Below are 26,559 nucleotides of genomic sequence, written 5' to 3' on the forward strand. Positions count from 1 at the left end.
ACCCAGTCATCCTCCACAAAAGCTGAAACTGCAAAAGATGCATGCTGTAATTAAGATGCTATGAGGGAATAGCACTGTGGCTTAGCGGGTAAAGCTAGGACCTGCAATGCCAGCATACTGTATGGGCACGGGTTCGAATCCCAGCTGCTCCACTTCCGATCCAGCTCTCTGCTATGGCCCTGGAAGGCAGTAGAGGATTGCCCAGGTCCTTGGGTCCAGGACCCATGTGGGAGATCAGAGGAAGTTCCTGGCTCCTGGCTTTGGATTGGCTCAGCTCCAGCTGTTGGGGCCATTTGGGGAGTGAACCAATGGATAGAGGACCTTTCTCTCTCTCTGCCTTTTAAATAAAAATATACATATTTTAATTAAAAAAAAAATGCTATGAGAGGGGGCTGGCATTGTGGTGTAGTTGGTAAAGCCGCTGCCTGAAGTACCAGCATCCCACATGCATGCCGGTTCAAGTCCTGGCTGCTCCACTTCCAATCCAGCTCTCTTCTGTGGCCTGAGAAAGCAGTAGAAGATAGCCTAAGTGCTTGGGCCCCTGCACCTGCATTAGAAACTTGGATGCTCTGGCTCCTGACTTTTGATTAGCCCAGCTCTGGCCAGTGCAGCCATTTGAGGAGTGAAAAGTAGATGGAAGACCCCCCCCCCACTGCCTCTCTATAATTCTGCATTTCAAATAAATGGATAAATCTTTAAAAAAATCACACAAAAAAAGATGCTATGAGAGGAGGGGCTGGTGTTGTGGTGTAGCAGAGAAAGCTGCCACCTGAGAGGCCAGCATCCCCTATGGGCACTGATTTCTGTCCCAGATGCTGTATTTCCTTTCTAGCTAATGGCCTGGGAAAAGCAGGGCCCAAGTGTCTGGGCCCCTGCCACTGATGTGGGAGACTTGGGTGAAGCTCCTGGCTTCTTGCTTCAGCCTGCAGCAATCTGAGGAGTGAACCAGTGGATGAAAGTTCTCTCTCTAACTCGGACTTTCAAAATATATAAATAAATCTCTAAAAAAACAAGATGAGAGGAAGAAAAAAAAACTTAATAGTTTTATATGCTTCCCAAACTAAAAATATCAAGGGATAAATTCTGTTTTCCCACCATGAGTGTCCAAAGAGTAAAGATTGAACTGCAGCTAAATCAATGTCTTTTACATAATTTTGTAAGTTCTTACTTCACATGCAATAAATATTTTTAATAAGTAATTTCTAAAAATTAAAATCAGTTACCACTGTGGGGAATTTAGAATTACATGAAGATTTAGCATATCACCTCTGAAAGACTGTCAAAATGTACAAAAAACATACACATAAATAGTTCTGTCTAGTAAATCTGGGACAGTATAACTAGTTGTAATATATATCTTAAGACAGCAACTGAAGTTACACTACACTGATCTATTTGTCATATCCTTTTCCTTTCCCAATTCCTCTCACCCTACTTTTCAATTCTACACTTCAATTATTGTTGCAACATGGAATGCTTTTCAACATTCTCCCCATGCACCTCCATTTACCACAACTGGTAGGGAGGAGAAAAATCCCTGTTCTAATAAATCTTCATTATTCCTTTCCCTAAAGAGAACAAAAACAACAAAAACCAGTGGTCGAGCTCAGTACTTATCAGTCTTTCATGTGCATATCTTCATATAAAACACTAAGAATTTTGTTAAAATGAATATTGAAGAAAATGGCATACTGAGATAAAGTATGACCTAAAATCTGCCTTTCTAATAAGCTCCCAGATGATGCCAGTGCTGTGTGTCCATGTCTCACATTTTGAATAGCAAGGATTCGGCTGACTAATTTGATTTTAACACACATTAATTTGCCTCTGGTATAAATAAGGATCTTTCAAAAAGTTTATGGAAAAATGAAAGTATGAGTTTATTTTGGGGCAAAAAATTTTGGGGCAAAAAGACTTCATAGTGTGTATATATATATATATGAAAAATGTCTATTATGAAAAAATTATGCATGGATTTCAAAATTTGCAGTAAAACAAATTCATACTTCAAACTTCGTTCTTCATAACTTTTTGAAGTACCCTGACACAGTCTTATTTTGCTATCAAGTCTTTTATTTTGGTGTGTGCACCTTAAAGTGGGGCCCTTATTAACACAGGGTCTTGAATATCTGGTGAACAAATGTGGACATATGTTTTTAACAGGTATTTTTATACCTAAATAAGAAGAAAGCACAAAGATTAAAATGTCAGTCTTTGCCATGAAGTAAAAAAACTGAATTATATATAAGGAATAGTAATTTCCCAGAATAAAGGTGTTTCAAAAATATGCAAATATATACCAATATTTCCAGGCTTTGGAAGATATGGCCACTAACTGACCAAAGCCACTTTTTTTATAGAAAGCTTTTATTTAATAAATATGTTTCATAAGCACAACTTTGAGATTATAGAGTTGACCAAAGCCTTCTAAAACCTTGCTACTCAAAGTGTAGTCCACAAATGTAGGCTCTCAGATCCCTTTTAGGCCATGTGAATCAGAATCTGTACTTTAACACGATTTTCAAGGAAATGTACATGAAATATTAAAGTTTAAGAAGCATTACCCTAGCACACTTAAGTTATCTAGTTGAATGAGAGAATACTTTAAGACAAAATGTTAGTTTGTCTTCACTTATGTAACAAAAATCTTTCTTTTTTTTAATTTTAAAATCACTTTTGTGGGGGCAAGCACAAATGTATGAAAAGTTTTATGGCTACCCAAAGGGGCTGTCTCAAAATGACTAATAAACACTTAAATGTTCTGAATTGGCACCAAGAGTAATCCTGGAGAAAGTGTAGCAGTTGTCTGAATGGTTTCATATCACTGATTTATTTACTAAATAAATAAGCTCCTCCCAAACCTTTAAAACAGGATAACTATCTTAAGCATCCTTGATGATATGTGTGCTGAGAAAAAATGTCATCATCCCTGTACAAATTTGCTTATTTAACTATCAGATTCTTCACATGTGGATAGGGAATAGGAATCAAGGACTTAACAAATTCTTGAAATGAAAAAAATTAGCAAGCATCCTTTTCAAGGATTCATTACCCAAAAATGGTTAAGATGAATGCTGCCATTACAAGTTTAATTTTTAATACAAGATTTACTAGGGCCCTACTATACCCATATGTATTGTAATGGCATTGGAATGTAGCAGAGATTTTATCAAGTTTTATCACAGGCCTAAATACTCTATTTTTCTTTTTTTAAGATGTATTTTATTTATTTGAAAGGTAAGTTACAGAGAGAGAGGGAGAGGGCTTCCATCTGCTGGTTCACTCCCCAAAGGGAGTGCAAAGGACAGGGCTGGACCAACCGACCAGGAGCCAGGAGCTTCATCTGGGTCTCCTATGTGGATGCACGGGCCCAGGCTTGGGTCATCTTCCAATGTTTTCCCAGGTGCATTAGCAGGAAGATGGATCAGAAGTGGAAGAGCAGGGACGCTAACCAGTTCCCATATGGGACGCCTGCATGACAGGCAATGGCTTTAACCACTATGCCACAAGGCCAGTCCCTAATATTAGGCACTAAAGTACCAGCTCAGAGCAACCTCTTTAGGCCACAGCCAAAAAAATCTATCTCTTGCTAACTTAACAGGTATTCATCAGCTGTAATGTTCCAAAATTAGCTAGTAAAACCATTTTAAACCAGTACTAGACTTCAGTATGTTTACCATAAGTCAGGAAACCTATTTTTAAAAAGAGAGGTATGGGGTCTAGCATTGTGATGTAGCAGGTAAGGCTGCCACCTGTGATGCCAGCATCCCATATGGCACTGGTTTGAGTTCTAGCCGCTCTATTTCCAATCGAGCTCCCTGCTACCATGCCTGGGAAAGCAGCACAAGATGCTTCAAGTGCTTGGACCCGTCACCACATGGGAGACCAGTAAGAAGCTCCTGGCTCCAGCCGCAGCAGCCATTTGGGAAGTGAACCAGTGGATGAAAGATCCCCCTCTCTTTCTCTTCTGTAACTCTGCCTTTCAAATAAATAAATCTTTTTTTTTAAAGGTATACAATTAACACTACAAAGAGAACTTTAATATGACACTCAATGACAAGATTCAATAAAATGTGGCTTTAGTTACTGAAGGACTAAAAGCAAACCTGTTTTAAAAATGGTTTCATGGGGCCGGCGCTGTGGTGTAGTGGGTAAAGCTGCTGCTTGTAGTGCCAGCATCCCATATGGGTGCCAGTTTGAGTCCTGACTGCTCCACTTCCTATCCAGCTCTCTGCTACGGCCTGGGAAAGCAGTGGAAGATGGCCCAAGTCCTTGGGTCCCTGCAACCACATGGGAGACCCGGGAGAAGCTCCTGGCTCCTGGCTTTGGATCGGTGCAGCTCTAGCCATTGCATCCAACTGGGCAGTGAACCAGTGGACGGAAGGCCTCTCTCTCTCTGCCTTTTATTCTGTGTAACTCTGCCTTTCAAATAAATAAATAAATCTTTACCAAAAAAAAAAAAAAAAGGGGGTTTCACATGATATTCAAATGTTGTACATATTTAGAAGTCCATATATTTTTAAATCAACCATCCAAGAAGCTAACGAGAAATTAAGACTAAAGAGATGGATGCAGGGCAGCATTGTGGTATAGCAGGTACTGCCACCAGAGCCACCAGCATGCCATATGGGCACCTGTTTGTGTCCAAGCTGCTCCACTATGACCTAACTTTCTGCTAATGGCCTTGGAAAAGCAGTGGGAGACCCATAAGAAGCTCCTGGCAACTGGATTGGGTGGCAGCCATCAGAGGAGTAAACCAACGATGGACGATCTCCATCCTGTAACTGACTTTCAAATAAAATAAATAAATAAACAAATAAAAAAATTAGATGTAGTACCTGATCTAATATTAAAAGAAAGAATATTAAGACTTGGGAATTTTGGCAATTTTTCAGCAACCTAAAAAATTAAGATAACATCTGAGCTCATAGTAATCACATATACCGGAAACAAGAAACTTTTAAGAAGTGCAAAAAAAAAAGGAATGCCATGTTTTAAAATGTTTACATTCAAAAAAATTGTAAAATTAACCAAAAATGCTTTTGATAGGCCTAGAAAAGTGCTAACCCATCTATCCATACTGAAATTAAATACTAATACTTACCAATATTTTTAACTCTGCTTTTCAGCTGAGTAGAATTCCTCTTCTTACTCTTTGACTTGGGAGTTTTATCTTTAGATGCCAGGCTGGCCTGTGCAGACGCTTTTCTCGTTTTGAATGTCTTGGTTACTGTTGTTGGATCTACTGGATCAGGCATACTGCTAAAGCTTTCTAATGACTCTTCATCAAATTGGCGTCTTCTCCTGTTTGTATCCAATTGATTTTTGCGGTTACTATTCGTAGTTTTCTCTACAGATACTGCAAATCCAGTCTTGATAAACGGTTTTTCCACTTCCCCTTCTTGGTCATATAACCATGGTGTCCTACTGTTTTCCATCTCCTCTTCAGACTGTTTTTGATTCCTTGTTAAAATAAGTTTTTTAAAATTATAGATTTCTCAATTTACTAAAAACTCCAGATAGAGTTTACTGAGTAGATTTAGGGGAATAAAACTGTCAATACCTCAAAAAATATATTTACAAAAATATGCATTAAATATGCAAATAGTACACAGGTTAATACCACAAATTACTTTAAACTTTAACGTTGGATTATTCTAAGTCAATTTTTTATTGGCAAAAGTTACAAATCAAAGTTCTAAAACTCAAGATGAAAAGGGTGGGAAAAAAAAGGAGGGGGCTGGCGCTGTGGCATAGTAGACTAAGCCTCTGCCTGCGGTGCTAACATCCTGTATGGGCACCAGTTCGTGTTCTGGATGCTTCTCTTTCGATCCAGCTCTCTGCTTATAGCCTAGAAAAGCAGCAGAAGATGGCCCAAGTGCTTGGGCCTCTGCACCCATGTGGGAGACCAGAAGAAGCTTCTGGCGCTTGGCTTCAGTTTGGCCCAGCTCTGTCTATCATGGCCTTTTGGGGAGTGAACCAGCGGATGGAAGACCTTTCTCTCTGTCTCTGTCTCTCTCTCTCCCTCTCTCTCTGTTGTTCTACCTCTCAAATATATAAAATCTTAAAAAAAAAAAAAAAAAAAGGAGGATGGAACACACAAGTTAAAAGAAGAGCTAGAAAAGAGCTGTAGTAGAGGAATTGGCAACATGCAATATTCTGTATCACCTAAAGCAATTCAAACAGAACCAGAATTTGTGAAATTCTGACCATTCTAACAGTAATTTAATACTCCACTTGCTAAGTAGAATTTAGTTCTATTGGTTCAGTGCAATATCCCAAATTTTATCTGCTCAATACTGGCACCCCTTAATATTTACTAAGTATTCATTATTCATCTTAGTCTGGGAGAAAACAGGCAAAGTTAAATAGTTCTGTAAGATTTCTTAGAACAATGAATTATGTTCACAATCAAGTACCTTTGTTTTTCTGCTCCAATGGAAGAACTGCTTTCAAAAGGTTTTGGAAAAGCCATATATTCTGTTTTCCCTGCAGGATTCTGGGCTAACGGTTGCTGCTGTTCAGTAGGTGTAGAAATATTCTGAGGGAAATCTCCAAAATTAGAAGGAAATAAAGGGCTGAAATTCATACCTAATAAATAAAAACAGTGGGTAAGAGAACAATAAAAGAGTATCTTTAGACTTAAAATGAAATACAGTTTTAATTAAATATGCCTTTCAAATCCACCAAAATAAATTGTTCAATATTCATTTATTTAATCACTCTTTACCACTCTATTTTCAGCACCAACAATACAGAGATGTCTAATGATCTCTACCCCATTAAGAATTAAAAGTCAGAAATGACATTCAGCAAATTAATATTGGATGCTAGACTACTGTAGGCAATTTAACTGTTAGTTAACTTGAAACAATGTTATGAAATTGATCTCAAGTCTGCATAACTCCAAAGCTTATGTTCTTTCCATTTCAATTAGGGAAAGTAGAACATAATTAAATACTTAACAAATAGTGCTACCTATCAAGAAGTATTTGCAATGGACTACAAACAACTTGGGGAGAAAGAAATCAGGAAGGATTCACAAAACAACCAGTTTATGAAGCACAGTCAATATAAGTTTGGCATGGATACAAAGCGTGTAACAGTGGAAGAGAATACTATATGCAATTTCTTATTACTTAAAGTCTACTCAAATAATATTTGCTGCCAATATAAAGAACTAAAAAACTTCTTAAATTCTTTAATGCCAGTGACTTAAAAATTCTGTTAATGGGCAGGTGCTGTGGTGAAGCAGGTAAAGCTGCTGCCTGCGACACCAACCGCCCATATGGGTGCCAGACTGAGTCCCAGCTGCTCCTCTTCTGATGCGGCTCCCTGCTAATGTCCCTGGGAAAGCAGCAGAGAAAGTGCTTGGGCCCTTGCAACTATGTGGGAAACCCAAAAGCTCCTGGCTCCTGCCTTCAGGCTGGCCAGCTTTGGTCATTGAGGCCATTTGGGGAGTGAACCAAGGGCTGAAAGAGCTCTCTCTCTCTCTCTCTCTTTCCCCCTCTCTCTGTAATTCTGACTTCAAGTAAATCTTAAAAACAAAACCAAAAAAAAAAAAAAACAAAAAACAAACAAACAAAAAAACACTATTAAGAAATCACACTGTGCGAGGCAAGCATTTATTTGGGGCAGGAGTTAAAGATGCCACTTCAAACACCTACATCCCATAGTGGAGTGCATTGGTTTGAGTCCTGGCTCTGCTTCTGATCTGATTCCAGCTTCTTGTTAATGCTCACCCTGGGAGGCAGCAGGTAGTGGTTCAAGCAGTTGGGTGCCTATTACCCATGTGGGAAACCCAGACTGAGTTCCTGGCTCCTGGGTTAGGTCTGGCCTTCCCAGCTGTTGTGGACATTTGGGGCATTTCTCTCTCTGTTCCTATCTCTCTCTTCCAATATAATTTTTTAATAAATAAATTATACTCAGGTATAGATACTCATATTTACAAATCTCCCCAACTTTTTTCTCTTCCTATATATCCTGATAAATACCTTCAACTCCTCCTCCTTCATGACTCACTTCATATAACTGTCACTTAACTTATTCACTCTACTTCTACCATCTTTTCAATTATTTCTCTCTTTATGCCTACTGCCAATATCTTATGTCAGATCCAGCTCTCTGCTATGGCCTAGGAAAGCAGTAGAAGACAGTCAACCGCTTGGGCTTCCACATGAGACCCACAGAAGCTCCTGGCTCTGGATTGGCTCAGCTCAGGCCATTGCAAACATTTGGGGAATAAACCAGTAGATGTACTACCTCTCTCTCTCTCTCTCTCTACCTCTACCTTTCTCTGTAACTCTTTCAAATAAATAAAACAAATCTTAAAAAAATAAACAAATTATACTCTCAATTTGCATTTATTTATTTTCCCTTTAGGGTTTTAGTTACCTACCTGGTGCAAATGATGAAAAGTTAGTAAACCCAGGTAGATTAAACAGATTTACAGGCTGTGCTGGAAAGCTGAAAGGACAAAATAAACTAGGAGAAGGAGGGTGTGGCACACTATTGCCCCTATCCTTGCTTCCACGTTTTTCTGGATGCTGATTTTGTTGGCGCATAAGTTCATTTAGCATTTGTTTCAACCTACAAAATGTAAGCAGTCAATAATTTAAATAGCAGTTATATTACCATCTATAAAATGTACACTCGGACAAAATTTAAATATGAAATTATTTAATAGCATGCAGAACAGACTGACCACTTTAATACACTACAATAAATATTCACTTGCTCTGTAGGCTTAATTTAATAACCTAGCCTTTGAAATAAAAACTGTTAACATTTCTGTCAGATAATCAGTATGAGGAACTATCTGCTTATTTATAGATTAATTTATTGTGGTGTAATTTACATGCAATTCATGCAAGTAAGTATATAATTAGATAAAAATTTTTTCAAGTCAAATCCATAGTATTACAAGAGAACATCAGGCAAATCACTACTTATAAAATTTTTAGATGATAGTGAATATTTGAGTATTAGCATTTACTATACAGTCTCAATACTTTAAAGAAAGAGATTACCTTTGAACATTATTCTGTTGCCACGTTAGTTGAGTATAGCACTGGTTTAACTGGTGCATTATAAGGTGTACTTGAGGAGATGCAACATTGCTGGGCATAACACTGTAAGGACCTGTCAGAAGAGTTTGTAGCAGACAAGACAGAGTCTATTGAAAGAAAAATTTGGGTAACAGTTACTGATGACTGGAGAAAAAATTGTATTGCTTCAAAGATGAAGATAAAATTTTATTTTCCTAAGAAATCTTACCTGCTGGTCTTGCATCAAAGTCTGACAAATATTAACACTGAAGTCAAGTTGTTTCTTTAGTTGATTAATTTGTTCTTGCCATTGTTCTTTCTCTTCTACATAAGAGAGCTCTGACACCCAACGAAGATTTTCTTGTCTTTGTGTACTGATATTCTGTTGCCTTGTCTTGGCTAAAGGACGATAATTTCCATCTGTTGAAAAAGGGCGATTGTTCTTCCATCTAACACAAGATTAAAAGCATTAAGTCACTATATGTAATAAATTAGTTTTTAAAATACAACAATAAACCCTGATATACCCTGGTCTATGAGTCAGTAGTTCTCTTTTAAGTTCAAAGGATTTAAACAGTATGATAAATAGAGGGAGGAAAATTCTAGATTTCTAACCTTGGACAACTATTACTTTTCTTTTTTTTTAATGATTTATTTATTTATTTGAAAAAAGTTACACAGAGAGAGGAGATGCAGGGAAAGAGAAAGAGAAATAGAAAGGGAGGGGGGGGTCTTCCATCCACTGGTTTACTACCCAATTGGCCTCAGTGGCTGGAGCTGAACCAATCCGAAGCCAGGAGCCACAAGCTTCTTCTGTGTCTCCCACTTGGGTAAAGGGGCCCAAGGACTTGGGCCATCTTCTACTGCTTTTCCAGGCCACAGCAGAGAGCTGGATTGGAAGTGGAGCAGCTGGGACTTGAACCAGGGACCATATAGGATGCTGGCACTGCAGGCAGGTGGCTTTATCTGCTATGCCACAACATTGGCCCCTATCGCTTTTCATTTACATTTTTATTCAACAGCTCACACAATTCTGTATTCTGAAAAATTACTGTATCACAAGTACTTTTCCATTTTTCCTTTTTTTTAGGTTTAGCCACATTCCATTCCATTATTAAGCAGAACTATTTACTTAACCAAATTTCATTGATAAAATTTCACTTTTCACAGATCTTTTTTCACTATCTACAATTTTTCACTTTTGCTTAATGCACAAAACATGAGTAAAGATGAGCACATAAAAGTATTAATCTTGATCCAGTCTAGCTGAGATCTGCAGCAACACCCTTGTGGTAAATTAAAAATGTATGTAGTCTTTATCCCTGGCTCATGGCACAGAGCTCCTAAACCCTAGGGATCTTGCCAGTGATAGGGTAGGGTCATTTGTTATTCCTGACAGACCCCTTGCAACCACACTTCAGGCTATGCTAATGAGATGACTCTTGGAGGAACCCAGCTGGCTTCACAATGGAATATGGTGATCACCAGAAAAACCAGTAAGGTTATTTGAGGGTTAGAACTTTGAGATCCATCTCCCTGACCTGCAGAGAAGAGAGAGGGGCCCCAGACTGAATCCTATCACCAATGGCTAATGATCTATCAATCATGTCTGTAAAGACACTGCCCTAAAAACCTCTAAACAACAAAGCTCAGAGAGCTTTTAGGCTGATGAACACATCTCCGCTGGAAGAGTAGTGTGACCAAAGAGGGCATGAAGCTTTGAACACAGGCCCACCTCATACACTGCCCTACGCACATCTTCCATTTTGCTGTTCCTCAGTTGGGTCCTTTACAATAAAAAAGTATATCAGGTGTTACCTTGACTTGTTTTAGTGAATTATCAAACCCAAAGAAAAGTAATGGGAACTCCCAAATCTGTAGCCAAGTCAAACATAAGTAAGGGTACCAGGACCTGAAACTGGCATCCTAAGTGGAGGCAATCCATAAAGACTAAGTCTCTTTACTTGTGGGGTGTGAACTACCTATGAATACTGTTATAAATGAATTGAAACGTAGGACACTTGGATTGGAGAACTGTAGAATTGCTTGGTTCAGAAAGACAAATCAAGCAAAAAATTTTAACACTGAAACTAACCTATTCTTAGTTTCCTTTATATTATAGGTGTTACGATTGACACTGTTAGGAGGATATATAGCAAAGTTATCATTGGAACTGGCATCTTGTTCTTCTTCCTCCTCCTCTTCATCCGTGCGAACAATTCCTTCAGAAAGGTACCCATCTTCATCTCCTTCTTCATCTAGTGCACACTGGGTAGAACCTCCCCAAGTTGCCATTGTTCTAGTGATTAAGAGACATAAAACAGATGTCATTCTGGAGATGAACTAAATACTTTGCCACTTACTAAAGCCAGACATTGTAGCAACCATGAAAGGGTACTTCAAAAAGTTTGTGGAAAATGGAATAAAACCATAAGTCTACTCTGATGCAAAAAAAAAAAATTCTGAAATCCATGAATGTGAGGGATCCTCTTAAAACATGAAAGGGGCTGGCGCTGTGGCGCAGTGGGTTAAAGCCCCAGCCTGCAGTGCTGGCATCCCATATGGACACCGGTTCGAGTCCCGGATGCTCCTCTTCTGATTCAGCTCTCTGCTGTGGCCTGAGAAAGCAGTGGAAGATGGCTCCTAGCTTCGGATCAGCTCAGCTCTGGCCATTGTGGTCATTTGGGAAGTGAACCAGCGGAATGGAAGACCTCTCTCTCTCTGGCTCTATGTAACTTTCAAATAAAATAATTCTTAAAAACACCAAAAAACTCATGAAAAATGATTGGGCTGGCGCTGTGGCATAGCGGGTAAAGCCTCCACCTGCAGTGCTGGCATCCCACATGGACGCCAGTTCAAGCCCCGGCTGCTCCACTTCCAATCCAGCTTTCTGCTATGGCCTGGGAAAGCAGTGGAAGATAGCCCAAGTCCTTGGGCCCCTGCACCCGCGTGGGAAGATCCGGAGGAAGCTTGTGGCTCCTGGCTTCTGACTGGCACAGCTCCAGCCACTGAGGCCAATTGGGGAGTGAACAAGTGAATGGAAGACCCTCCTCTCTCTGCCTCTCCTCTCTCTGTGTAACTCTGACTTTCAAATAAATAAATAAATCTTTAAAAAAAAAAGCTCATGATAAATGAACATTTTGAAATAATTATGCATGGATTTCAACTTATTAGCATCAAAATAAACTCATCCTTAATTCAAGTTTCAACAAACTTTTTGAGGTATTCTCGAATATGTACATGTGTATATAAAATTTCATGTATTCACAGTAACTATAAAATGAGTGGTAATCACTCTATTGTTGTTATAGAATGTTTAATTTGCCTTCCACAAACCAATTCTTCAAATTAATACAGTTATCTATCTCGGAGAACATTTCTCCTAAAATAAAACCCTTCGACTTTCAACATTTTCGTGAAGCAACGTTTTTTTCTAGATCAATGCTATCCAAAAGAATTTCCTGCAATAGTGATAACGATCTACAACAGTTACAGTAGACATTAGGCATACATGGCTACTGAGCACTTACAATATGGCTGATAATGACTAGGAAAATGAAACATTTATTTCATTTGATGTTATTCTAAAAAGACACCTAAACTGAGTGGCTGCCATAATGGAAACTACAACTCCAGACTCAAAGTTCTGAACCCAGAGCCCTATAAAATAACAGATGTGTCAGGGGGTTGCATTGTGGCACAGTGGCTTAAGCCAGTGCTTGAGGCCAGTATCCTATATCAGAGTGCTACTCTGATTCAGATCCTGCTTCTTGCTCATGTGCTTAGGAAAGCAGTATGTGGGCTCTTGCTTCCCATGTGGGAGACCTAAATGGAGTTTCTGGCTACGGGCTTTGGTCTGGTCCAGACCTGGCTGTTTTGGCCCTTTGGGGAGTTAGCCAGCAAATGAAGATTTCTTTCTCTTTCTCTCCCTCTGCCACTCTGCCTTTCAAATTTAAAAAAATAAAAAAGAAACTCATCCCTCTTTCAAAAAGATGTGTAGTACTCAGAACAGACTAAAATGTTAATTTGATCAATAAGATCCACACTGAAATTCCAATAGAAACAGTTCTTCTAAGAGGCAGAAAATGAGGCTTGATATAATGTTCTAAAAATACCATCTGAGGATATGAAAAGTTAAAGCTGCGTTATTTTAGATTTCAGCATTTTAGATCTGAATATTGCTTTATAGCTAAGTAAGTGATCTGACAGATGAACAACTGTTTCAAAAATAATCTAAATACAAAAATTTCAAAGCAAAAACTGTTTTATACAATAAAATGTTTTAGAAGTCTTAGAAACCATACAAACAGTACAGAAATACTTTAACTAGAAAAAGGCTTATTTCTGGTCTGACAGAAAAACAATATAAAATATTAAGCTGATTCTTTTAATAAGATTACAATTTAACTAAAAAAGTAAGGCTATAAATACGAGAAAATCTGTATCACCATTTGGTCAGGGACCATAGTAATTTAAAAGAATACAAAAAGCTGTTGCTATGAGAAGTTAGAACAGACAGTGGCTGGATTCAGTTATATTGGGTCACAAAGGTGTTATTTAAAACACCAGCCTCACTGAAATAGATCTGAATATTGTATAAAGGGAAGAGAAGCAGCCTTGCCCACATGTCTTAGGTAGGTGATGTTAAAAAAATAAAAAAAGATGTAAACAACTTTCTTACTTCTCTGTTCTGCTTTGCTGAGGAGTACACACATTCTCTGATCCATCACTTCTCAATGACACAGCCACTGGAGATGCAGTTTCAGCCAGACCTTGCCTTCTCTGATGTTCAGCCATCAGAGCTTCAAGCTGTTTTCTTCTCTGTCGCAGCTCTTCCCTTAACATTTCATGTCTTCGCATTTCTGACCACAACTATTTTTGAAAAACTCAGAGTCAAGTAAATACTTGAATTTGCTATAGTCTTAAATAACAGGCTAATAATATTCAGTACCCACAAAGTTTTATCTCATTTTAACCTTTTTATACTAAGATGTCAATGAATGTTGAAATAATATTTTGTAGTGAATAAGAAAGAATTAAGCATTCACTAATTCTTACTGAATATAACTAGCATGCAAATATACTCAGTTCTATTTTTTATCAGATTTAAATAAAATGCCATGTCTTTCTAACTGAAGTGATTACTATTTGCTGCCCTTTCTATATAATTCTATCAAGTATATGCTAATAAATACTATCACCATTTAGAAAAACATAATATATTTTTAAGAAAAAAAAATGGTTCCTCCCACATCTAAAAGATACAATACAGACTATCATTTAAAAACACATTTCATAGATTTTCAGTTTCCTTTCTTACAATGTAACTTAAGATCAATACAAGAGCATACCTCATTATCTCCTACTGAAGAATCTTCAGGCTCAAAAACAGATTTGCTGGTACTGGTCTCATTTTCATTAACAGTTGGGGTTGAAGTAACAGCTGGCATGTATTTTTTTGTGGGACAATTACCCACACTAGCAGCTGACACCTAAAAACAATGGTTTAAAAACTATTATGATGTATGTAAGCACTTAATATTCAAACTATACCTAATTATCTTCCTTAGATAATTTATGATAGCTTAAAGGCATCAATATGTAATTAGGACAATAAAATATGGAAATGCAGGTCTATGAATACAAAGTTCAAGCCATAAGGTTTTAAAAGTGTTAGTCAGTCATACTCATATCCTCAATCTATGGCTATTCTCAATCTATGGCCAGCTAATTCAAGAAGAAAGGGGGCCAGCGCTACAGTGTAGCAGGTTAAGCCACCACCTGTGACACTGGCATCCCACATGGGTGCCTGTTTGTGTCCCGGCTGCTCAATTCCCAATCCAGCTCCCTGCTTATGGCATGGGAAAAGCAGCAGAAGATGGTGCAGGAGCCCAAGGACTTGGGCCATCTTCTACTGCTTTCCCAGGCCATAGCAGAGAGCTGGATCAGAAGTGGAGCAGCCAGGACTTGAACCGGCGCCCATATGGGATGCCGGCACTGCAGGTGGAAGCTTTACCCACTACACGACAGCGCCAGCCCCAGTAAATAAAATCTTAAAAAAAAAAAAAGAAAAAAAGAAAAAAGTGAAAGACTGAAAATAATGAGTCAATTCCTATGTGTAATATTTGCTAGTGGAAATGTGCAAGTATATCCCCAAAACCATTTCCTTAGCTCATCTGCTTTATCAGCTATAAAACAGTAGATACAAATTTGTCACCACAGTCCTAGAAAAAGACACAGTAATTTCAGATGACATTAAGTTTGAAACATCTTTGTCCAACAAATTGAAAAATAAATCTTATACTTACCTGCAGGTCAGGACATGCCTTTTGTAATGCTTGAATTTTTTCTTGAATCTCAATCAGTTTCTTTCTTTCTTCCTGCAACTGTTTTAGTTCTCTCTGTTGCTGCTGCAGTTTAGCCTCATAAAATTTCTCCCTATAATAAAGTTGACATTGTATTTGTAGCCTTCAATAAAATTTGATGACATCATGAAACACAACATAACATAGTACCTAGCTAAATATCATTATTACATGCAGTAATTTTTTTTATTAAATGAAGGCCAAAAGCTTAACATACCTGGCCTTTTCATTTACTACAGTATCTTTCTGTGTTTTACTGGCATTTCCTCTGGTGTTATTGGAATTTTGCTTGCTGTCGTCTTCTGCTGGATAGAAATCATCCAAGTTTGAAGTATTGGCAGAGATAACTCCTTGGGCTGCTTCATCCTCCTAAAACAACATCATTATATTAAAACCATCTGGATTATCCAATCTACATCTTAATAAAGAAATAACACAAGAATGTAGAATTTAAATCACATAAAAATATTAAAGCAGTAAAGAAAGTACATGATTTCTGCAGAAAACTGAAGTTCAACTTCTACTCATGGCAAGAAATGAAGGTACTGAAACTAAAATGAACACATTTAAATTCTGAGTTGTCAATTAATAACAACAAAAATTAAGTTGTCATTTCTAATCTTGAACAGATGCTGAGCTCTGAAATACTATCTTCCTGAAAAATATAAGGAAGCTAAATGTACTACTAGAGCACAAAACTCTTAATATTGAATAAATTTCCTATGATATAATTTTTGTATTAATAATGAGTACCAATCCTCATTTGCTTTGCATATAATTTTCCTGTTTTCTTACTTTGATCTTTGGTTTTGTCAAACAAGTACCAACACCTACAATACAAAAGATACTAAGACTATTACCATCTCAAAACATCTGTCATGACTACAGGAAAAACAAGCAAAGTTCCTATTTTACTACAGTAGATCCATATCATCTCTTGAAATCAGTGTAATTATTAAAGTGGAGGGGCAGGGTTGGGGAAGAACCCTGTATTTTCTTGAAAATATTTAGCTCTATAGACATATTTATTCATGGCTTCTCTGAAGATCTTAGATGTTACTTTAACATTCAGAAATATCATTGAAATTAAAACCATGAAGAGTTAGAGGTATCTCTTAATTACACAACTGTCCAATAAATTTAAAATTTTTAGAAATGCTGTCATTTTGGTCTTTGCATTAACTTAATACATCATTGGAATGGACAGAAGGATTAGAAGGAAACTGTGTTACAACTCAAGCAAATAAAAAATCATATTATGAAGTATTTTCATACAACAAGAAAGTTTGAGAAATAAATAACAAAAGTGCCTGGAGTTTCAGATGGTAATAAGAACGTGCTTGAACAATCAAAATGATTTAAACTCTAGTACTAAAAAAAAGTTGAAAAAGTGATTGACTAAAGTATTTCTATTTCACACACAACACCTCAGACTATGGAACCAAATGAAGTGTATGCATGGAGACTTAGAAAATGTGTGAGACTTACTACATCCCTATTTTGGTTGTCCGGGGTAACCTAATCAGGAAAGGTAATATCATTTTATATAATTATTTTAAAACTATATAACTGTTCAGACCTTCTTTTGGTCTGTTGAAACCAAGATAAAATAATGGTACAAAAAAAGAGAACGCTACAACTTAAGTAAAAATCATGACTCTTAAAAATAAAAATTTGGGGGGCCGGCACTATGGCGCAGTGGGTTAATGCCCTGGCCTGAAGCGCCGGCATCCCATATAGGCGCTGGTTTGAGACCTGGCTGCTCCACTTCCGATCCAGCTCTCTGCTATGGCCTGGGAAAGCAGCAAATGACCCAAAGTCCTTGCACCCTCGTGGGAGACCTGGAAGAAGCTCCTGGCTTCTGGCTTCAGATGGACGTAGCTCCAGCCGTTGCAGCCAACTGGGGAGTGAACCATCGGATGGAAGAGTTCTCTCTCTTTCTCTCTCTCTACCTCTCCTCTCTCTGTGTAACTCTGACTTGCAAATAGATGAATCAATCTTTTTAAAAAAATAAAATAAAAATTTGGAGTGTTGAATCATTCCTCTAAGAGCACTCTTTCAGGAGGCAGCCATCAATCCCTCTGGTTTGCATTTTCCTCAATTCCCACATTTCCTGTCTTAGAACAGTTCCTAAAGCAAAAGAGCTCCATTCAATATACGCCTTCAAGTAGGCTAATTCATCCATAAACAACTAAGTTATTTATCATTTCTAATCTATCATTCCCACTTTGGGCAGTAAATCTGAAGAAAAGATTCAAATGACACACAAGACATTAGTTAACAAGTAACATGATGTTGAAAGGTAATAGAACTATTATTTGCTTTAGAAACTGCTTTAGGGGCTGGCATTGTGGCATAGAGAGTTGGGCCACCACCTATGATGCTGGCATCTCATGAGGGCTAGTTCAAGTTCCAGCTGCTCCACTTCCAATCCAGCTCCCTGCTAATGTGCCTGGGAAAAGCAGAGGAAGATGGTCCAAATACTTGGGTTCCTGTCACCCATGTGAGAGATCCAGATGGAGTTCCAGGCATTTGGCTTCAGCCTGGCCCTGCCCAATTCATTACAGACACTTGGGGAGTGAACTACCAGATGGAAGTTCTCTCTCTGTAACACTCCCTCTCAAATAAATAAGTAAATCTTAAAGACAAAAAAGTTGTTGCAGTTTTCTCAAATGTCCAGTCATGATCAAAGTTCAAAAGAAAAAAAAAAAAACTGGAAAACAAAATTTTCTTTCAACTGATCCTGTTCTCCATCAGGTAGTCAATGTTACCTGATTAAGTATCCCTCCAGATATGCTTTGACTATATAAGCAAAAATATACACACCTGAGCAACTAGATCTCTATATGTCTGTCTGTATACATATAAACATATATGTTTATATACCTTCCTTACCTCAACAGCTCTTCTAATAGTGAAAATTTAGAAAAAGCCCAAAGCCAATCCTAGTAATTGTTAAATATACAATAGTATATCAACAAAATAAAATATAATTGAAGATATGAAGATTTTATATGCCACTGATTAGGGTGTCGATGAATACAATCATTTTGGACATAAACAAAATAATGTCCATTAAAACGAAAATGTACTGGGGTGGGCATGTATCCCAGCTAATTAAGATGTCTGCATTTAACATTAGAGTACCTGGGTTCAAAACCTGACTCTAGCTCCAGGCTTCAGCTTTCTGCTAATCCTGGGGAGGTAGCAGTGATGGCCCAGGTGATTGGGTTCCTTCCTCCCATGTGGGAGACCTAGTTTGAGTTCCCAGCCCCTAGCTTAAGCCCCAGCCCATCTGGAGTTGTTACAGGCATTTAGGTTATGAACCACTGGATGGGAGTTGTCTCTTAAGCTAATTAATTAATTTAAAAAGTTAAAATATATATAAACTCTTACATAGTAATTCTACTTCTTTATATCTACTTTTTTTTTAAAAATTTTTTGACAGGCAGAGTGGACAGTGAGAGAGTGAGAGAGAGAGAGAGAGACAGAGACAAAGAGAAAGGTCTTCCTTTGCCGTTGGTTCACCCTCTAATGGCCAGTGCAGCCAGTGCAGTGCGGCCAGCACATTGCGCTGATCGGAAGCCAGGAGCCAGGTGCTTCTCTTGGTCTCCCATGCGGGTGCATGGCCCAAGCACTTGGGCCATCCTCCACTGCGCTCCCGGGCCACAGCAGAGAGCTGGCCTGGAAGAGGGGCAACCGGGACAGAATCCGGCGCCCCAACTGGGACTAGAACCCGGTGTGCCGGTGCCACAGGTGGAGGATTAGCCTATTGAGCCGCGGCTCCAGCCTATATCTATTCTTGAAAAACACAAATACACAGAGGCTTGTGCAAGAATGTTCATTATAGTACTCTTTCTAAACAGTGAAAAATCAGAAATGATAAAAGTATACATCAATGGGATTCTAAATGATTTTTTTTTAAAGATTTATTCATTTATTTGAAAGGCAGAGTTAGAGTGAGAGACAGACAGACAGACACAGAGAGCGATCTTCCAGCTACTTGTTACTCCCCAAATGGTCACAACAGCCAGAGCAGGACCAATCTGAAGCCAGTAACCAGGAGCCATCTCTGGGTTGCCCATTTGGGTACAGGGGTCCAAGTACTTGGGCCATCTTCTGCTGCTTTGCCAGGCACATTAGCAGGGAGCTGGATTGGAAGTGGAGCAGCCAAGACTCAAACCAGCAGCCATATGGGATACTGGTGCAGAAGATAGCAGCTTTACCCACTATGTCACAGTGTCAGCCCCCCAGGATACAAGTTTAAGGTCCACTATAAATAATACTTGGGGTATCCAACGGCAAAAAGGAAGACCTTTCTCTCTGTCTCTCTCTCTCACTGTCCACTCTGCTTGTCAAAAAAAAAAAAAAAAAAAAACACACACAAATAAACACAAAACAGAACCATATACTTTTAAATAGGTACCTCCTGATATAAAAGCACACCACACACCTATCAAAATAAAATTTGTAGCGGAAGCCGAGCCGCAGGAGCTGCAGGGTCTGCGTGCCAGTGCGGGAAGGGGAGTGGATGTGACACAGACGACCAGCGGGGAGAGCAGGGACGCCCAGGGCTCCGAGTCCAAACATCGGCGCTGGAAGGGGAGGTGAGCTCAGTAACCCGAAACACTGGCAGGGAAACGGCGGTCAGAATCTAGAGGGGAGCGGGCTTGAGGCGGGAAAGTTCACCAGACTGACTATAGGAGAGAAGGAAAAAAAAAAAAGGCTGGGGGGGTACTGGTACAGAAGAGTTTCTCCACAACCTTGCAAAGGAAAGCAAGAGACAAAGAGCAGGCCCCACTCTGGATATACATAACAAAAGGGGAGAGCTAAGGAACTGAGGGGCTACAATTCAGTAGCCTAGGCAACCCAGTGGGAGTCTGCAGGAGAAACTGAGCCTGCACAGACTCTTTGGGTAGAAGCCAGAGATCGGAAGCTAAATACCATCAATTCTGCTCAGCCGTGTGGTATTACTTACCTCCTGAATAAAAAAATAAAATAAATAAATAAATAAAAAGAGAGAGATTTACCACGCAAAACCTGAGGGTGTCACCATTGCACACCTGTAACCTGGAAGAACCAAGCAGAGCTCTCAGGCCACACCCATCTCAAGCCTCCAAGGCTCATCCAACAGCAGACAGTCCACTTAACACAGACATAGTATAAAAAAAAAAAAAAAAAAAAAAAAACTCACAGTGAGGGAAGGGAAGAAGAATTAACAATGCCAAGCAACAAACACAAAAATCCAGGGAACAAGATCAACAATGACACTATGATGCCTCCAAATACACAAAACACCCCAAGCCAAGATTATGAAGATGATGAGATAGAAGAAATGCAAGATACGGATTTCAACAAATTTATGATAAGAACATTTAGAAGTTTTCAAAAGCAAATCCTTGAACTACAGAAATCCTTATTGGACAGGATTGAAAATCTCTCTCGTGAAAATGAAATTTTAAGGAATAATCAAAATGAAACGCAGAAACTAGTAGAACAGGAAAGTGTGATAATGAAGAGAAATCAAAATGAAATGAAGAGCTCAATAGATCAAATGACAAACACATTAGAAAGTCTAAAAAACAGAGTCAGTGAAACAGAATAGAGAATATCAGACTTAGAAGGCAGAGAACAGGAAAACATACAGTCAAACCAAAGAAAAGAAGAGGAAATTAGAAATCTAAAAAATATTGTTGGGAATCTAAAGGATACTATTAAAAAAAAAAACAACATTCGAGTTCTAGGAGTTCCTGAAGGCATGGAGAGAAAGAAAGGATTAGAAGGCCTTTTTAGTGAGATACTAGCAGAGAACTTTCCGGGTTTGGAGAAAGAAAGAGACATCCTAGTACAGGAAGCTCATAGAACCCCTAGTAAACATGACCAAAAGAGATCCTCACCACAACACGTTGTAATTAAACTCACCACAGTGAAACATAAAGAAAAGATCCTAAAATGTGCAAGAGAGAAACGTCAGATTACTCTCAGAGGATCTCCAATTAGACTCACAGCAGACTTCTCATCAGAAACACTACAGGCTAGGAGGGAATGGCGAGACTTAGCACAAGTGCTAAGAGAGAAAAACTGCCAGCCCAGAATATTATATCCTGCTAAGCTCTCATTTGTGAATGAAGGTGAAATAAAGACCTTTCACAACAGAAATTGAAAGACTTTGCCGCCACTCGTCCGGCCCTGCAAAAGATACTTAAAGATGTGTTACACACAGAAACACAGAAACACGGCCATCAATATGAAAGAATGTAAAGGAAGAAAACCTACCAGTAAAAGAGCATAGGAAGCTCAAAGCATATACTAGAAAATATCTCCAGGAAAATGGCAGGGCAAAGTCACTATGTATCAATAATCACATTAAACGTTAATGGACTTAACTCTTCAGGTAAAAGACACCGATTGGCTGATTGGGTTAAGGAACAAAACCCAACTATTTGCTGCCTACAAGAAACACATCTCTCTAACAAAGATGCATGCAGACTGAAAGTGAAAGGTTGGAAAAAGATATTCCATGCCAACAGAAACCAAAAAAAAGCAGGTGTAGCCATATTAATATCAGACAAAATAAACTTTAATACAAAAACTGTTAAGAAAGACAAAGAGGGGCACTATAAAATGATTAAGGGTTCAATTCAACAGGAAGATGTAACTATTATAAATGTATATGCACCTAATTACAGGGCACCGGACTATTTAAAAGATATGTTAAGGGACTTAAAGGGAGACTTAGATTCCAATACAATAGTACTGGGGGACTTCAATACTCCACTCTCAGAAATAGACAGATCATCCAGACAGAAGATCAACAAAGAAACAGCAGATTTAATCGACACTATTGCCCAAATGGATCTAACAGATATCTACAGAACTTTCAATCCTACATCTAAAGACTTCACATTCTTCTCAGCAGTGCATGGAACCTTCTGTAGGATTGATCACATACTGGGACATTAAGCAAGTCTCAGCAAATTTAAAAGAATTAGAATCATACCATGTAGCTTCTCAGACCATAAAGGAATGAAGCTGGAAATTAGCAACTCAGGAAACCCTAGAAAGTACGCAAACACATGGAGACTGAACAACATGCTCCTGAATGAACACTGGGTCATTCAAGAAATCAAAAGAGAAATCAAAAACTTTCTGGAAGTAAATGAGGATAACAGCAAAACATACCAAAACTTATGGGACGCAGCAAAAGCAGTGTTAAGAGGAAAGTTTATATCAATAGGTGCCTACATCAAGAAATTGGAAAGGTACCAAATAAATGAGCATTCAGCGCATCTCAAGGACCTAGAAAAACTGCAGCAAACCAGAACCAAATCTAGTAGGAGAAGAGAAATAATTAAAATCAGAGAAGAAATTAACAGGATTGAATCCAAAAAAACATTACAAAAAATCAGCCAAGTGAAGAGCTGGTTTTTTGAAAAAATAAACAAAATTGACACTCCATTGGCCCATCTAACTAAAAAAAGAAAAGACCCAAATCAATAAAATCAGAGATGAAAAAGGAAACGTAACAACAGACATCACAGAAATAAAAAGAATCATCAGAAATTACTACAAGGACTTGTATGCCAGCAAACAGGAAAATCTATCAGAAATGGATAGATTCCTGGACACATGCAATCTACCTAAATTGAACCATGAAGACATAGAAAACCTAAATAGACCCATAACTGAGACAGAAATTGAAACAGTAATAAAGGCCCTCCCAACAAAGAAAAGCCCAGGACCAGATGGAGAGTGAAGAGACAACCGACAGAATGGGACAAAATATTTGCAAACTACGCAACAGATAAAGGGTTAATAACCAGAATCTACAAAGAGATCAAGAAACTCCACAAAAACAAAACAAACAACCCACTTAAGAGATGGGACAAGGACCTCAATAGACATTTTTCAAAGGAGGAAATCCAAAGGGCCAACAGGCACATGAAAAAATGTTCAAGATCACTAGCAATCAGGGAAATGCAAATCAAAACCACAATGAGGTTCCACCTCACCCCGGTTAGAATGGCTCACATTCAGAAATCTACCAACAATAGATGCTGGAGAGGAGGTGGGGAAAAAGGGACACTAACCCACTGTTGGTGGGAATGCAAACTGGTCAAGCCACTATGGAAGTCAGTCTGGAGATCCCTCAGAAACCTGAAGATAACCCTACCGTTCGACCCAGCCATCCCACTCCTTGGAATTTAAATTGGCAAACAAAAAAGCAGTCTGCACCCTAATGTTTATTGCAGCTCAATTCACAATAGCTAAGACCTGGAACCAACCTAAATGCCCATCAATGGTAGACTGGATAAAGAAATTATGGGATATGTACTCTTTAGAATACTATACTGCAGTAAAAAACAATGAAATCCAGTCCTTTGCAACAAAATGGAGGAATCTGGAACACATCATGCTGAGTGAAATAAGCCAGTCCCAGAGGGACAAATATCATATGTTCTCCCTGATCGGTGACAACTGACTGAACACCAAAAAGGAAACCTCCTGAAGTGAAACGGACACTATGAGAAACGGTGACTTGATCAGCATAGCCCTGATTGTTAATGAACAACTTAATACATTATCCCTCTTAGTATTTTTTTTTTGTCTGTTCTACTTAATACTACTGGTTTAATTCTGTAATTAATTCACAGTTATTCTTAAGTGTTAAAATTTAACTGAAATGTGATCCCTGTTAAACATAAGAGTGGGAAGAGATGTACAATTTGGGACATGCTCAAGCTGACTTGCCCTAAATGGTAGAGTTAGAAACATACCAGGGGATTCCAATTCAATCCCATCAAGGTGGCATGTACCAATGCCATCTCACTAGTCCAGGTGATCAATGTGAAAGAACTAAGACAGTCCACTTAGTCTAGAGTCATAGAATAAGGAGAAAAACCACTACAGCAAAAAAAACCAAAGAATATCTCTACAATGCCAAACAACAAACGCAGAAATCAAGGAAACAAGAACAAGGAAGACACTATGATGCCCCCAAATGAACAAGACACCCCAATTCAAGATTATGAAGATGATGAGATAGAACAAATGCAAGAAACGGATCTTAAAAATTTGATAAGAACATTAAGAAGTTCTCAAAAACAAATTCTTGAACTATAGAAATCCTTACTGGACAGGATAGAAAATCTCTCGCGTGAAAAGGAAATATTAAGGAGAAATCAAAATGAAATGAAGCAACTAGTAGAACGTGACACTGTGATAGTGAAGAGAAATCATAATGAAATGAAGAATTCAATAGATCAAATGACAAACACATTAGAGAGCCTTAAAAACAGAATAAGTGAAGCAGAAGAGAGAATATTGGACTTAGAAGACACAGAACAGGAAAGTATATAGTCAGACCAAAGAAAAGAAGAGAAAATTAGAAATCTAAAAAATACTATAAAAAACCCAACATTCGGTTCTAGGAGTTCCTGAAGGCATGGAGAGGGAGAAAGGATTAGAAGGCCTTTTTACTGAGATACTAGCAGAAAATTTCCTGGGTTTTCAGAAGGACAGAGACATCCTAGTACAGGAAGCTCAAAGTCAAAGGAATCACATAAACAAGACTAGTGTCTGAAAATACTAACTGATAGAATAAAAAAAAAAATGGAGAGAATGATCCAACATGGGAAGCAGGATACACAGCAGACTCATAGAATGGCAGATGTCCTAAACAGCACTCTGGCCTCAGAATCAGCCCTTAAGGCATTCGGATCTGGCTGAAGAGCCCATGAGAGTATTTCAGGCATGGAAAACCAAGACACTCTGGCAAAAAAAAATGACCTAAATGAAAGATCTCTGTGAGTGAGATTACAGTGGAAAGAACAGGTCGTCAAAGAAGGAGGTACCTTTCTCTGAAGGGAGGAGAGAACTTCCACTTTGACTATGACATTGTCTAAATATGATCAGAGTTGGCGAACTCAAAAGGCTTCCATAGCCTTGGCAACTCATGACAAGAGCCTAGGGTGATTACTGATGCCATAAACAAGAGTGTCAATTTGTAAAGTCAACAACAGGAGTCACTGTGCATTTACTCCTCATGTAGGATCTCTGTCTTTAATGTGCTGTACATTGAGGCTTAATGCTATAACGAGTACTCAAACAGTATATTTCACTTTGTGTTTCTATGGGGGTGCAAACTGTTGAAATCTTTATTTAATGTATACTAAACTGATCTTCTGTATATATAGAAAATTGAAAATGAATCGTGATATGAATGGAAGGGGAGAGAGAGCAGGAAAGGGGAGGGTTGCGGGTGGGAGGGAAGTCATGGCGGGGGGAAGCCAATGTAATCCATAAACTGTACTTTGGAAATTTATATTCATTAAATAAAAGTTAAAAAAAAATATAGCTTAAAATTTACCATTCAAAAAAAAAATAGAATTTGTAATCTATGTAATGAAGATCAGAACGGAATTGACAGGCAATTTATTAGCAATTGTTTTCTTAAACAATGGAAGCATATTCACCTTTGCGCAAATCAAAATAGGTAGCATTTCAAAATAAGATGTGAACAAAACAAGTTTTTCATTCCAGATAAAAAAACACTTTTTTGTACCCTAACTTTATGTGGTTAATTTTAATGCTTTATACTTCATTTTTTTCTTTTTACAAAAACTATTAATTGATTTTCATTTTATTTGAAAGGCTTACATGAAAGGTAGGTAGGGAAAGGGAAAGAGTTCTTCCATTGGCTGGTTCAATCCTCAATTGCCTGCAACAGCCTGGACTTAGCCAAGCTGACTCCCACATAGATGGGGATGCACATCAGCAGGAAGCTATATTAGAAGTGGAGTTGCCAGGACACATAGCAGACATTCTGATATCAGATTCAGGTATCCCAAGCAACACCTTAATCCACTGCACCACTCACCCTACACTCCATTATTTTCTTTTTTCTTTTCTTTTTTTTTTAAACAGGCAGAGTGGACAGTGAGAGAGAGAGACTGAGAGAAAGGTCTTCCTTTGCCGTTGGTTCACCCTCCAATGGCTGCCGCGGCCAGTGCGCTGTGGCCGGAGCACTGCACTGATCTGAAGCCAGGAGCCAGGTACTTATCCTGGTCTCCCATGGGGTGCAGGGCCCAAGCACTTGGGCCATCCTCCACTGTACTCCTGGGCCACAGCAGAGAGCTAGCCTGGAA

General features: G+C 38.5%; 1 protein-coding gene across 50 annotated transcripts in view; it reads right to left on the reverse strand.

Moving 5' to 3' along the window:
- The window catches only part of PCM1 (pericentriolar material 1), a 116,600-nt gene that overhangs the window by 47,060 nt on the left and 42,981 nt on the right, over positions 1-26,559 (reverse strand). For 33 of the 50 annotated variants that reach the window (XM_070068464.2, XM_070068460.2, XM_070068463.2 and 30 more), the window contains 10 exons: positions 15,630-15,781; positions 15,356-15,485; positions 14,399-14,539; positions 13,729-13,919; positions 11,143-11,346; positions 9,277-9,496; positions 9,030-9,175; positions 8,399-8,589; positions 6,420-6,591; positions 5,105-5,463 (listed from right to left, as the gene is read on the reverse strand). In XM_070068464.2, the coding sequence (XP_069924565.2) occupies positions 5,105-5,463; positions 6,420-6,591; positions 8,399-8,589; positions 9,030-9,175; positions 9,277-9,496; positions 11,143-11,346; positions 13,729-13,919; positions 14,399-14,539; positions 15,356-15,485; positions 15,630-15,781 (1,906 nt within the window). The remainder of the gene's footprint in view (positions 1-5,104; positions 5,464-6,419; positions 6,592-8,398; positions 8,590-9,029; positions 9,176-9,276; positions 9,497-11,142; positions 11,347-13,728; positions 13,920-14,398; positions 14,540-15,355; positions 15,486-15,629; positions 15,782-26,559) is intronic. The other 17 variants (XM_089325862.1, XM_089325859.1, XM_089325851.1 and 14 more) reach the window with 1 other exon arrangement.

Source organism: Oryctolagus cuniculus, chromosome 2 (assembly GCF_051225735.1).
Source record: "Oryctolagus cuniculus isolate XC-2025 breed Fujian yellow rabbit chromosome 2, ASM5122573v1, whole genome shotgun sequence".
NCBI classification, from domain to species: domain Eukaryota; kingdom Metazoa; phylum Chordata; class Mammalia; order Lagomorpha; family Leporidae; genus Oryctolagus; species Oryctolagus cuniculus.